Below are 14,781 nucleotides of genomic sequence, written 5' to 3'. Positions count from 1 at the left end.
AATCAATGATTTTTCTCTTAGGCACAGGACCCCTCTCCCACATTATCCCAGAATTAAGAGTTGATGTCCACAAACACACGGAATAGTGCTTCTGTGCGGTCTGGTGCAGCAGTAATTCAAAAACCAGCTATGTATCCCGGCACCATTGGATAATAGCGTCACGGCCGTCGTAAAATATATTTACTTAAATGGAGAGGCGAGCAAGCGTGTGGCCAGCATGGGAACTTCTTGTTGGAACTTAAGAACTGATTGGTTCCCAGGTAAGAGACAATGAGCTTGCAGCAATCAATACACACATAAAACGACGTGCGTTACAGTCATTCCAGGGCTGCTGGATTCTGCCTCAAGCTATTAGGTTGAGAACAGTATTTTAAATTATAAACATGTGTCATGACCCCTGTGTTCAGGTAAAATAAATGAATGAAGGAGGCCACGGGCTCACACACCAGGACCAATTCACGAATAGGAAACTCTGACGTCTGTCTTCTGTGGTTTCTGCCCCCTCACTGTCCCCAAGGCTGATCATTTGCATCACAATGAAATGAGGGGAAGGAGAAACACGTTTACATCGGGATTGTGAGAGAGAAAGAGAAATCAGTCCATGACTCTCCCCAGCCTATACTTTGGGAAGAAACCGTGATAACTGCCCGAGTCTGAGGAACAGTTCCTAAAAGCTCCTGTTACTTTTTATGTGTGTGGCCCTCGACAGAGCATATAGTTTTGCAAAGACATGACCTTGAGGTTACACGGTCCCTCTCAGACTCCAGCCGCCCTGAGACCAGCTCCCAGGGAAGGACCAGGTTCAAGGCGCCCCCTCTTCTGACCCAGGGGAGGCCCAGCTACGGGTGTCTCCCAGGAACACGGAGAGAACGTTGTCAACTCAGCGGTCAGAGTGCGTTCGGGGCTTGATTTAATTACTTCAGTAAAGATGCTTAAGAAAATCTATGGGTGTTTCACTTCTGTCAGCTGCTTCTGAGCCTGGGTGTTTTGGGGGGAGACTGGCATTTTCCCCCAGAATATTCATCATGGTCTATTTAACACAGATCATGTAAAGCAGCTAACCTTTAAGTGTTTGACATCTGCAAGGTGGAGAAACGTATTTCCTGATGATTTAGACAATGCCGTCAAGATGTACTTGTTACGGAGGCTGCGAACCCCGGGTATCCTGGGAGCCCGTCACACGCCGCACTCTGTGGGGCCTCTAATGACCCCTTACTATGCAAACGCGAGCGGGAAGCCCAGAGGATCTAGAATTGCGGCACGGGGTCTGCAGTGGGGTTTTCAGCCAGGTTTGTGCCAACACCACCAGGCCTTAGGTTTTTCTGGCCCAGCTGCCCGGCCTTTACTGCACTGCCTACAGCAGAGCTACGATGAAACTGTGCTCAGGCTGTTAATTAGGCTGTGAACATTCACTCCGGCTGAAACTGGCCATAGAAGCGCTCAGTGACCAGAAAACAACTTTGTTTTGTTTTCCTTTGCTGAAACGAAGAAAAAAGAGTGTTTTGAAAAGTAAGTTAAAAATGACAACCATCCAAAGGGTTTGGATGGCGACAGCAAACCTGGGAGACGGGCAGAGGCAAGCCGTCGACGTACCGTCGTCTTTGGTCCGCTCCAGGATGGGGGGCGAGCTGGGGACCCCGTTCCCGACGCGGGTGAAGGCCAGCACCCGGAGCTCGTACAGCACGAACTTGCCCAGACCCGCCAGCAGCGCGGACTGCGTGTGGTTCCCGCGGACCACGTGGCTCCTGGGCTCAGGATCCAGATCTCTGGCGCGGTACAGGATCTGAGCATGACACACGGTGGGGGCGGGGGGGTGTCAGGAGGACGGTGTGCAAGGCGGGGCCTCGCGGGCCTGGACCACGCGGCAAGGACCAGGCAACTGAGGGTCCTCCCCCTGGGCAGCCGTGTTGAGGGCTTAGGGATCTAATTCCTATCCACTGGCATTTTGGGGGAAAGATGGAGATGAAGCAGCTGGACTCCAGACTGGAAGGCAGCTGGAGATGTGCCCCAGCCATGGCCGGACTGGGAGAGCCAGACGCCCCGCTGTAATTCACAGGGTTTCAGGTGCCCAGTGGCAGCCACTGAAACCAGGGCTCGCTAGGAACACAGAGACGTGCTGCTTCCGTGCAAGGGGCCAGCAGCCACTCGTGTGCCCGGCTTACTGGGACATTAGGCTCCTGCCTCACGGGACCTGTGCTCTCCCCCTGAACCCGAGGCCCCACCCCTGGGCTAGTTACTGCCCACGCTGCAGACACAGCACGCTGAGATGCCCCCTCCACGGCCCGCCTGCTCCCCCTTATTCCCTCAGCTCACCCTCTCGGAACTGGTCCCTCAGATCAGTGACCAGAGGGCCGTAAAAGAGGGGCTCATCAGGGGGGACTTTGAAAAGGGCTTGGAGAGCGCTCTTCTCCAGGGTCCAGGTAGTGCTGGTCACTGGAGTGGAGTGCTGGTCACTGAACCCACGCAGTGGGGTCGCCATGTCTAAAGGGGCCAGAAGGGAGCCATCAGGGTGCCGGGGTCGGGGGAGGGCATGAGAACAGGTGGGGAAACAGAATAGGATCTAAATGATGGAGAGCGGGGAGGAGAAGGCGGCAGTGCACGAGACAAGCGTGGCCTTGTGGCCAAATCCAGGAAGATCTGTCCTGCTTCTTGGGGGAGGGGATGGAACAAAAACAGAGTAGGTTTTTAAGGGTCTGGGTAAACACACACAAGACTAAACCCAGAAACGCCTTCCAGAGAAGCTGGAAGGTGTCCAACCCTCACCGCTGATGACACACGTGCAGACACACGCGCAGGGATCTCATGATACGTCCTTAGCATTTCACAGAAAAAGCCACTTCCCACACCAGCCCTGGGAGGGAGCTACCATCACTCCTCCCACTTTACAAGAGAGGAAACGGGCTCAGAGCTTTTAGTGCCTTGTCTTGGCCCACAGGAAGAGGGAACACCGAAGCCTCATCTCCAGCCTGTGACGAAGGTAGACGAGACAAGTGACGTGGGATCAGGAGACAGGCCAGAGCTGCAGATCGGCAGGAAAATGTGCGCTCACGGGTTTGGGGAGACAGGTGACAGCACCGTCACAGCGTGGGCGGAGGAAGGTCACCTGAGCACATACCTTGTAGCCCAGTATGAGCCCATTCTGGTCCTGCTCGGGCACCGAAGCCCACGTCAGTAAAATCTGGGTGGAGCTGACGGCCTCGGCTGACACGTTTTCAGGGGCGGCTGAAGGAACTGCAGAGAATGAGTTAAATAGATTGGCGCCCAAAGTCTAAAGGCTTCTACTAATAAAGGTCTCATTTTTACCCACATAATCAAGTCCTTGAAACAGCAGTGTATTCTGAACATTTTGCAGTGATCAGATTAAACCTGCACAGAAATGTAAATCTCTTTAATATTAGCAACAAATTCCATAAATCCTGGGTATTTAGGAGCTCAATTTTACCTGAGTCCACCCAGCAAGAAAACAAGCTTCGTCTGAGTCTTATATTAACTTGTGAGAACTGTGACTTTCATCCTAGACGGAAATCCTCACCGTCATACACCAGTTTACTGACATCTCCAAACGGGGCACTTTGTGGGGGGCAGGTGGGTGGAGAGGGGAGGGGAGGGGAGGGGAGGGGAGGGGAGGGTTACCAAGTGCACATCCCTGTCTGGGAGTAACAGGCACCAAGAAAAGGGCAGCTCTCAGCACCCCCCAGAGCCTCCACGGTCGAAAAGGAGAACACGTCAAGTTCACGAATCTCATGGGTACATAACACGTGACGGGGCTTTGGCGTCTTCTCAGTCACCCCCCAGGACCGCCCTGTGGGCTGGTTCACTCTTTCCTTCATTCACTCACTGATTCATTCACTTGCTCACTCACCCATCCATTCGCTCACCCACCCATCCATTCGCTCACCCATCCATTCGCTCACCCATCCATTCGCTCACTCATCCATTCGCTCACCCATCCATTGGCTCACTCATCCATTCGCTCACTCATCCATTCGCCCATCCATCCATTCGCTCACTCACCCATCCATTCACTCACTTATCCATCCATTGGCTCACCCATCCATTGGCTCACCCATCCATTGGCTCACCCATCCATTCGCTCACTCATCCATTCGCTCACTCATCCATCCATTCACTCACTTATCCATCCATTCGCTCACTCATCCATTTGCTCACTCATCCATCCATTCACTCACTCAACCATTTGCTCACTCAACCATTCACTCATCCTTCCATTCACTCACCCATCCATTTGCTCACTCATCCATTCACCCATCCATCCATTCACTCATCCATCCATTTGCTCACTCATCCATTCACCCATCCATCCATTCACTCATCCATCCATTTGCTCACTCATCCATTCACTCATCCTTCCATTCGCTCACTCATCCATTCGCTCACCCATCCATTTGCTCGCTCATCCATTCACTCACCCATCCATTCGCTCACTCGTCTATTCACCCATCCACCCATTCGCTCACTCACGCGTAAGTACTTCCTCCTCATGGCACAGACACTGTGAAGGTGACTCTGTTAGTCAGTTAGTCTGAATCCGGAAAGTAATGTGTGTTTGCACGACGACAGTGCTCCCAACCTATGATTCCTAGAGTTCCTACACTGAAGTGATTTGGTCTCTGTTGTGGGTTGAATTGTGTCCCCTCAAGCTCCTATGCTGGAGTCCTGACCCCACTACCCAGAACGTGACCTTATTTGGAAACAGGGTTGTTACAGATGTAATTAATAACGTGAGGTCACACAGGGGTAGTGTAGGCCCTAATCCAATAGGACTGGTGTCCGTATGAGAAGAAACAGATGTGCACGTGGGGAGAACCCCCTGGCAGGACTAGGCTTGTGCTGCCACAGCCCAGGAGCTTCTGGAAGCTGGGGGCTGGCTGTGACAGGCCCTCCCGGCCCCTCCAGAGGGGGAGTACGGCTCTGCTGATGCCTCGGTCTCCACCTTCTGGCCTCCAGAACTACGAGAGAACATATATCTGTTGTTTGAAGCCAACAGTTTGGGTCCTTTGTTACTGCAGCCCCAGGAAATGAACACAGGCTTTAAGAAAAACATGCCAGGATTCATGCTGGGCCTGGAACAGGTGCTGCTCCGTCGTCGCAAGCTTGACCTGGTCGTTCCCACGACTGGCAGGTCTGAGATGGAGAGAAGAGGAGGCCCAGCAACAGGCTGCCACCGCACAGGGCGAGCTTCTGGGGGACACTGAACCTGGGCTCAGCCACCTCTGTCCTGGGAGGGCTGCAAGCCCCGGGAAAGGGCGACTTCCCTGGCTCGATGCCCAGGAGGCAGTGGCCCCCCTCCCTTTGTCCACTTGCTACACTGACTGACTGTCCTCAGAACTCAGGCACCAGACCGGCTGCCAGTGCCCACAAAACAGAGATGCCACTGTCGGTGCCTGTTAGTCCCAAGCACAGGGGCCCTCCTGGCATTTCTGGAGAGAGAAGATGCAAGTCAGCCCACTGGGCCGATAAAAATTTTTTCTTCCCAAATATGTCAGTTGAGAGTCATTCATTCCGTTATTCAGTCATTCAACAAAAGAATATTAATTTATTTGAGCAGATAAGTGTCACAGGAAAAGAATCTTCACTGTTTCCGGTTAACTCAGCCCCCTGAAGGGGAGCATGCTTGCCACACATGCCGCCCTGTGTCCCCCTGCCTCTGGCGGTGGCTCCCACGGCGTCACCTGTGCTCTCTGTGCCTTGGGGGCCCCCACCGGGTGTCGTAACTTCCGAGGCAGTTACCAGGACACTGTTTACACCCATGCTTATTTTCTAAAAAACTGAGGGATAAGCTGGCACCTGGAATCAACTGTGAATTAAAGGAGTCATTAGCATTCAAAGAGAAGGTACGCCTCCCATTTACCTAACTTCATTTCCTGACTTTATTTAGAATCAGGTGAGAGCAGAAAATATACTCTATGCCCAAGATACTAGTGCTATGTTCTAAACTCCCATCCCTGACTGTGAAGAGAGAAGCCATTGTCATAGCAACACAAACGGTCAACCTCTCAATCCTTAACTGCTTCCTTCGGGTTAATCTTTGAAACCATGAATGCCCAATTCTCACTGTAGATCTACAAATAATAGCTGATTTCCTAAGATGCAGTGACATGTGAAACCATTTACTGGCAGGCCATCCACATCTCCAGAGAGTGAGGGCAACCCTGTGATCACAGCAACTCAGCCCCGGCGCCTAGAACACAGCTGGTTTCCTAATGAGAAGACAGGCAGAGAAAATCGCAGTGTTCAGGATGAACATTTCAGCTGCTTCGAGTCCCACCAGGATAAACTCTGCCATCTAATTACAAAGTATTTATGTTTTTAAGATTTGAAAAAAAAAAATCTTACTCATTACCTAACTGGAAGGAGATTCAACTTCTTTCCCAACCTGATATCTTGAGTTTTGAGACCATCCTAGAATCTCCCCTTTCATTAAAAACAATACCATTTAAAATGCGTTTTTCCTTCAGTTGTTCTCTCTCCTCTACAGGGTTTCCCACCCCTCAGCTCACAGCTACTCCTCATGTAGTCTCTTTGATTTTTAGGGCCTCATTTACCCTTATAATATATTATAATATATCGTAAGGTGTCATGAAACCAGCTTGACTGCACTTCAAAACTGGAAACCTCATTTAAATGTGGTTCAAGACGTTCTGCTCGGTACCTCCACTGCTGGCTTTCAGCGCGTCTGCGCACCGTGCTGTTTCTAAGCACTGATGGATGGCTATCTTCACTGAGGTGACGCTGGGTTCCAGAGGTGGGAGTGCAGCTCTCCTCTCCCCACCAGTTCTCTCCAACCCCTCTCCGTCCTCATCAGTGGTGGTGGTAGCACTCCGCCAGTGGGCCCGTGTAGCCCCTTCACCCTCTTTGCCCAATGCTGAGCAGTGATTGGCAGGACAAGTCATCTGAAGGGGCTGATTTCTCTGCTGGGGAGGCTACCTGCCCAACCTCGGCAGCACTAGGGAAGGCAAGATATCAGAGCTGCCACAGCTGGGAGGGGCTTGTGGGCAGAGGTGAGAAGCTTCCTGCAGCAGAAGGTTCTGGAAGCTCCATTTGGAGGTGGGGGTACTGAACCCCTCCAGGACCAGCCCCAGATGGAGGGGCCAACATGACAGCACCAGTTTCCCTAGAGGAGAGGACAGCCCATAAGGGGTCCCAAGGAGCCCACTCTTCTGGTATTAAAAATATCTGAGGGCTTCCCCGGTGGTGCAGTGGTTGAGAGTCCTCCTGCCGATGCAGGGGACACGGGTTTGTGCCCCAGTCCGGGAAGATCCCACATGCCGCGGAGCGGCTGGGCCCGTGAGCCATGGCCGCGGAGCCTGCGTGTCCAGAGCCTGTGCTCCGCGATGGGAGAGGCCACAACCGTGAGAGGCCCGCGTATCACAAAAAAAAAAAAAAAATCTGAAATCTGAACCACCCATATCTTGAAATGAAGATCAATAACCCTATTATCAAGTTGTAATAACCCTATTATCAAGTTGAACCAAAATTGTTCTCTTCTTCTCCAAGAGATATGCGTTGAACCAAAATTTCTCACTGAACAAACATTCAGTTAAAAACGAAAGATAATTTTCTGTAAGCCATAACCCTCAAAAGAAGAAAGAACGGGAAAGCTGGCAAAGCAAAGTGTAAGCTGTAGGAACAGTTCTCCCTTGAGATCAGAAGCTTTCTCAGCAAGCGAACTATGAGCCTGGCCACAGTCAGCCCCGCTGGCCTGCACGCGGTCCTCTTCTGGCCACACGCACACACATCTGTCAACCGAGACGAAAGCGAGCCCACAGTGCTTTTCTGGATACAAAATCTATACCTCAGACAACGACACTGCTCGGCAAAGTCTTTTCAGAGTCCACGTAAGAGACGATCCAAGATCGTCTGAGGAGAGCAGAGGTAGAAGAAAACACTGGAGTGAGTTCACACATAGAGCGATGGCCTCTGACCACTGGAAAGATGGCCGTGCAGCAGCTGGAAGGATTTTTACAAAACCAGAGTCTCAGTGCAGCAGTTTTGCCACTGGTTTACTTTGTTCTTTGAAAACTTACCCCAAAGTATTATTTTCTGTTTTGAATGACACTTTCTTCATCTTTACATAACATGTAGTTTGTTGTTTTCTGAACAACATCCTTGGAAGGTGCAGCCAGGCGTACAATTCGAGGTTGACAGTTATTTACTTTCAGCTCCTTCAAGACCATCATTCCATTGCCTTCTGGCCTCTCCTGTTCTCGAGAAGTTGGCTTCCAATGGTCTTTGTAGGCAAGATGCCTTTGCTCCAGATGTCTTTAAGATGCTCTGTGGCTTCTGCATTTGCAGGTGTAGTGCAGTGCATCTTGGTGCAGACTTATTTTTATTTATTCTGTTCAGGATTCACGACTTCAGTCAGATACATAATGTCTTATATCAGTTCTGGAATTTCTCGGCCATAATCTCCACATATTTCCTCCCTCTCATTCCCCCCCCTTTCTCTTCTGAGTCTTATTAAATGTATGTTGGACCTTCTCATTCTGTTCTTTATGTCTCTTAACCTCTCTATCATACTTTCAATCTTGATGTCTTAGCACTGTATTTTGAGGGTTTTTTTACTCATTTCCAGCTTCCAGTTTGGTAATTCCCTCTTTATCAGTGTCTAACCTACTTTTTACCTCAATCAGAGTGGTTTATTCAATGACTGTGTTTTTCCTAAAAAAAAAAAAAACTGTTTAAAATGGCATTATAATCTCTACTTAAAGTGTTCATGCTTTCCTTTAATAATTAAATACTTTAATATTCATTTCCAGCTTTACTGAGATATGATTTGTATATAACATTGTGTAAGACTGGGGTGTACAACATGCAACATGTTGCACATTTTAATCTCATACACTGCGAGATGATTACCACCAGAGCATTTGCTAACGCCTCCATTAGGTCACATAATTACTGTTTATTTTTCTTTTTTGTGGTGACAATGTTTAAGATCTACTCTCTTAGTGACTCTCTCTTTTTTTTTTGAATTATAACTGACATACAGTATTATACTGGTTCCAGGTGTACAACACAGTGATTCAGTTCTTAACAACTTTCTATAATCACTATGCTGTACATAAGGTTACTCAGAACTTATTCATCTTCCTACTAAAAGTCTTTAATCAATTTAAATGTACTTATTACATTTTGAGGTGTCCAGCGTGGAAACAGCTGCTGGGAGGTGCTGGCTTCCCCTGGCTGCCCTTGCGTCCCACACGGGCTTCCAGGGTGACCTCTCTGCTTTTGTACCTGTGGAGCCTTGAGAAGACAGGACACACCCTGGGCTCAGGAAGCCTCTGAGGAAACAGCTGAGTCACAATGGAGCTAGTTCACCATCTCAGACTTTCTACCTTCTTCTCACCCCTCGTTGGGCAGAGGTCAGGAAGGTATTGAACAGCGCCCCCCCCCCCGCCCCTGCCCCCCACGGGATATATCAAGCACTGGGAGAGCATCGCGGGGTAAGGGGATGGTGAGAGGAGCAGAGACGTTCTTCCTTTTCAGGAGAAAACCTCACTATTTCAGAAAGAGCTGTCCTGTGCGTCCTTAAAGTGTTAGCAACACTTTTCTGTGTTTCTACAAACTCGAACCAGGCCAGTAAGGGTCCTGCAAACCATGTTGACCGCAAAGCCTAGAAGAAGAGCATTCTCCAGAGAGACCACTGAAAGTTTTCCTTTCCTTCCTGACCATGAGCGGTGGCCCGAGCCCCGCGGACGTGAGCAGAGGGGTGTGTGCCATTTCTGCGCAGGTGTTAAGACACAGGTGCGCCCACCCTTTGCTCATTCTTCCCCTCTGGCAGCTGCATGCAGATGGTGGTTAATTTACAGGACAGCAGAGCCTGGGTCCTTGAATCACCTCATGGACGAGAGCCACCCAACAACAAGAACACCCATCTTAGGCTGTAATGAGAGAGGAATAAACTGCCATTGTGCTAAAGCAATCGAACTTTTGAGCGTCTATTTTCTAGCGCAGGGGAGGCTCAGCACGTCACACGCGTGACTTTATCAGAAGGAGGTCCCGAACTCCTTGCATTATAAAGACCTCCTTAGAGTCTCTGTACACTCCTACTTTTCATCATCGGTGGTGAGAATTACCCCTAATTAAAAAGGTAATAATGCGAGTCTAGCCCCTGGTAGAATTCATCATCAATTTCAAAGCAGCGTCATGGGCTCTGATGCAGTTGGACCTAATTACTCAGGAAAGTGTCAACATAGACATGGCAGGGGAGTGGGGGATGAACCAGCGAGATGCCAGTGACACTGCGGACGCTCTGCTCGGTCTCCAGGGAGACACGGGGAGGGCCCGGCCAGCCCTCGTCTCACCTGACTCCCGTGTCCGGCCCCGCACGGACTCGCTCCAGGGCCCGGCCCCGATGGCGTTGAAGGCCTGCATCTGCAGCTCGTACTCTGTCCACTCCTCCAGCCCCTCGACTGTGAGCTCCCTCTCCAGCCGGTCGCTGATGACTTGGGCCAGTGCAGTGGACGGGAGGTCGGGACGCCAGCACGTAACTCTGTAGCCCACGGACTCGGGGTTCCCATTGTACTGCGAGTCGGGCAGCGGCTGGAAGTGGACAACAGTCCGCGGTGAGCCAAGGTCTTGGGGCCGCCCCCTGTGAGGGTCTCCATGCACGGGCCTGTCTTAGGGGGCCAAGTCCCCGGAAGAGATGTTCTGGGGTGAATATTCTTATGACCTTTATTCTACTTTCCCCTGGAACTTTTCTTCTGTTAATTAAATGAAGTCCTTTCAGTAACTTTGGCTGGACATAATTTCTTTTCATACATTTCAGCTTAATTTTGTGGGGAAATGTTCTGATTCAATATCAACCTGGCTCTCTTACAAATACCGAGTATTGGTTCCGTGTCAACCTGGCTTAAGGACTTAACAGGTTCAGCCTGCAGGGCCAGCGGCTTTCCTCCCCAAAGATATTCCTCGGTTCCAAGAAGCCAGTGAGTCATGCTACTAATTAATAAGAAGCGGGGGCTGCTCTGAGATCCAACACCGACTGCAAAATGCAATACTTCCTGGTTTAACGATGAGATTAGTTTGGACCGGGACAAGGCAAGACTAGGAAATGACTAAGCTCTGGGCTCCCACGCAGGCCCCCCACCTCCCAACTCACCACCCAGCGGAGCCGCAGGCTGGTCTCGCTTGCGGTTCGGACGGTGATGCTGGTGGGGGCCACGTCCGGGGGGGCCTGCAGGGTCTGGATGACCCGGGAGGACTGACTGAAGGGGCTGGCACCGACGACGTTCACCTGCCTCATTCGGAACCTGGAAGCAAAGCCCACGACCGGAGTTACTCTGCACAAGAGGTAATGTGGAAGGATGGAAACCCGCCCACAACTTCCAGGGGTACGAGGTGGGCGGGGGCAGATACGTGTCTGCCCGTATCACAGAGGCCATTGCTCAAGGCCGCGCTCTTTCCACCTGGTTTCATTAAAAATGTGAATTACATATATGGCCTCTTGCCCTAAAAGCCTCCACAGAATGGTAAAGGCACCGCAACTCAGCAGTTTCCCGTTCCGAGGGAAGCGTGGCTGGATGGGTTACGTGGCCAGAACCTGTGCCGTCAGATGCCCTTGGCTGGTTCAAGTTCAGGGCGAGACCAGGGGGTTAGAGCTCAAGTAGCTCTTTAACGGAAGTGGAATGCCACAACGTCGCTACCAGATGACAGCTTTGAAATTCCAGCATCTCTTAATGACCAAGGGTGCCCTGCAACCCATCCTCTGTTGGTTCAGGAGACGAGCAAGGGCCCCAGACTCCACACCCTGCGACTCTCACCCCATCGCTGACTTGCCTTTTTCCTTGTCTATAAAACGAGGGTGGAATTAGATGTTCTTTAAAGTCGATGTTAATGTTCTCAGTTTTTATCTCTTCTCTATTAATATGTACAACTATTCGAATTGAACTTATATACCAGACAAATATCCTAAGTAGACACACATATTAATTAGAGGGGCTTCCTAAATTTACGTGATTTTAAGACAGGTTCACTGATCTCTAATCACACTTTCTGATCTTGGAAATGACTGTATAGCTTATACTAATTTCCCACGGCAAGTCTTGCATCCCAACAGGTCATTTTATGCTGAATGTTTTTCTCTAAAAACAAGTGTATCTTGATTCATCTGCTCTAATCTTAGGAAGGATGGTAAAATGAATGTAAGTTAAACAGCATCTCTCATCAGGTTTTTTCCAAAACCCCTAAGCCTGCTGTATCGTACTGAAAGTGTCCTTCGCAAAAAGACGTAACAGCTCACCTTTTACTCCCTGAATTAGTCATTCTTAGTCTTTTGTTCCCCGATCTTATGAAATGTATCCATCCTGGCAGAACAGCGACCTTATCAAACTCAGCATCTGGTGATAACTGGAAATTCCACCTCCTTCAGTGACCTTATGGGGGAGTCACGATGTCTCTACCAGCCCATGACCAGCCTACCCTTTGTTAAGGCCAAGGGTGTACTGCCTGGATAGGTTTCAGGGTCAAGGAGCAAAGGTTAAATGGCACATTAAGTGCTTGATCACTGCTAGTCCTGGGCGGGGAGGGGGAAGCAGAAGGGTGCTCTGAGGACGCCTGCTCTGTGTACACACGGCACGGTAACAGTCCCCAGAGGTCGTGGAGTTTTGTAAAGAAAAGCACCACATCTCCAACCACGTGGGCCTTGGCTACTAAGCCTAATGTACCAGCCATGCTGCTGGCTGCCTGGTCAGCGGCGTTGGTGGTAGGGGGCGTGGCTGACCTAGCATCGGGTACCACCTCCCTGGAATAACACTCGACCGTGTCTCGTGCCCCGAAAGGTTGACTTTACTGTTAGGTCCACCTGGAAGTGTCTCGCCTACACTCATGCAGCCAGGTTTCACTACTGCAGATGGGGCCACCTGTGGGTGGGGGCACCCCCTCCTCGTGCGGGGTTCACGGCCCGCTGCTCTCACCTGTAATGAGTGTAGGGCGTGAGGTTCGGGATCTGCAGCGTCTGGGCGTCAGGTTCATTCTCCTCCTCGTAGAGGGTAACCCACTCTTCCTCGTCGCCGACGGCTCCAACCTGGGGAAGGGAGGTCTTGGGACCAGCTGGACGACACAGGGCGGAGGCTGCCATTCATGTACGTGTGGCCGCCCAGTGTCCCCCACGAGTGGGGCGAGTTGAGTCCTGTGTGTGCACACCCCCACCCGTGCCTCTGAGACGTGGGCTCCTCTGTCCCTGCCACTGGGTCTGGGGGGGTTTCGGTCACCAGCTCACAGTCAGGACCTGGGCACAACTGCCCGAGCGCTCTGAGGCCGCGGGTGCAGGAGAGGACCTGGCTGTCGGGTCCTTCATTCCTGCTGAGGGGATAACTCGTCAGAGAAGACCTGCCCAGGACCCCACGGGACCTGGGTGGCCGGGTGTCCTCACGGAGGGTTCAGAGCCACTTCCACTGTAGCCGAGCAGCGGCCTCAGCCTTTCCCGCTCCCACCCTGACCCCTTCTGCCCAAACACACACCAAAGACACCGCCGCTGGCCGGGACACCAGAGGTCCTTCCGCAGGGGACTCGCTGCTGAGGTGGTAAGGACCCGCCTCGGGGCACAGCTGAGCCCTTTCCAAGTGGGGCGCCCTGCCCGCCCTCTGGTCCTGCCCAGGGACCCATTCCTGCTGATTTATTCCCCGTCTGTGAACTTCCCGTCCGGTCGGCTGCCCTGGAGGTATTTTCACGTGGCTCTGACCCTCCCAGGACCACCCAGCCTGCCCCCGAGCCACACATCTCGTGGTTCTCGCCACATTCTGAGGCAGCTTTGAATTCTGCCTGCCCCAGTCTCTCTGCCCCACCCGCGCCGCCTTGCAGAGCCCCAGGGCCTGTCCACACGAGAGAACAACAGGGGGACACGAGTCACCACGAGCCAGGGAAGCCTCTGAGTTCTCTTCATGTCCCTGCATCCCTGTCTCAGGCAGGCTGGCAGGTGGTCATGGGAGGGTGGCACGAGAATTCAAACGACCTTGGTAAACTGGAGAAACGGACGCGGAGGATGAGAGGGGGACAGCAAACACGGGGCCGGGCGGCATGAGTCCCCAAGAAACTGAGCGCAAAACTCCAAATACCCTTGACTAAACACGTGAAAGTGGCTTGGCACCTCCTCAAAAACCTAGAATCACCACGTGACCCAGCGCTTCCACCGCTGGGTCTACACCCAGAAGAAGTGCAAACTGGTTCTTCCGCAGGTCCTCGTACACACACGTTCACGGCCGCTCTGCTCACGGCGGCCAAGGGAAGAAGCAGCGCGAGTGTCCATCAACGGATGACGGAGAAGCAAAGCGCGGTGCGGCCACAGCACGGACACTGCTCAGCGGAGGAAGGGGGGGCCCTGACACCTGCTACAGCGCGGGCGGGCCTCGAAAGCGTGGTGCTGAGAGAGCGGCCATACCCCAAAGGCCACGCACTGCATGATCCCATTGCATAAGATATGCAGAACAGGTAAACCCACAGACACAGAGTGCAGACTGGTGGGCGCCAGGGGAAGGGGAGCGGCGGCCTGACGGGCATGGGGGGCTGGGTGGAGCCCGGCAAAGGTTTCGGAAGCAGATGGAGGGGGTGGGGGCGCTGCAGAGGCGCTAACTCGTGAACCGCACAGGCTAACACGGTTCACTGTATGTTTATCACGATTTCACCTCGGCTAGAGAGCGTCAAAATAAAACATGGGATGACCAGCCACAAACGTATGGCGGGGAAAGGGCAGGAGGCCAGAGCGGGTAACGAGCCCGGGAGGCAGCACAGCAGCAAGCCGCTGAAGGGACATCGGGAGGA

At 52.0% G+C, this 14,781-nt stretch overlaps 1 protein-coding gene across 1 annotated transcript in view; it reads right to left on the bottom strand.

Annotated features, from left to right (window-relative positions):
* Positions 1-14,781, bottom strand: part of SDK1 (sidekick cell adhesion molecule 1) — an 822,147-nt gene that overhangs the window by 94,840 nt on the left and 712,526 nt on the right. Inside the window, exons 23-27 of the mRNA XM_073791836.1 lie at positions 12,939-13,048; positions 11,126-11,276; positions 10,329-10,566; positions 3,116-3,231; positions 1,594-1,783 (exon numbers count right to left, since the gene is read on the bottom strand). Coding sequence (XP_073647937.1) covers positions 1,594-1,783; positions 3,116-3,231; positions 10,329-10,566; positions 11,126-11,276; positions 12,939-13,048 — 805 coding nt within the window. The remainder of the gene's footprint in view (positions 1-1,593; positions 1,784-3,115; positions 3,232-10,328; positions 10,567-11,125; positions 11,277-12,938; positions 13,049-14,781) is intronic.

This window comes from Tursiops truncatus, chromosome 15 (genome assembly GCF_011762595.2).
Source record: "Tursiops truncatus isolate mTurTru1 chromosome 15, mTurTru1.mat.Y, whole genome shotgun sequence".
Lineage (NCBI taxonomy): Eukaryota > Metazoa > Chordata > Mammalia > Artiodactyla > Delphinidae > Tursiops > Tursiops truncatus.
This window is presented reverse-complemented; position numbering and strand designations above follow the sequence as displayed.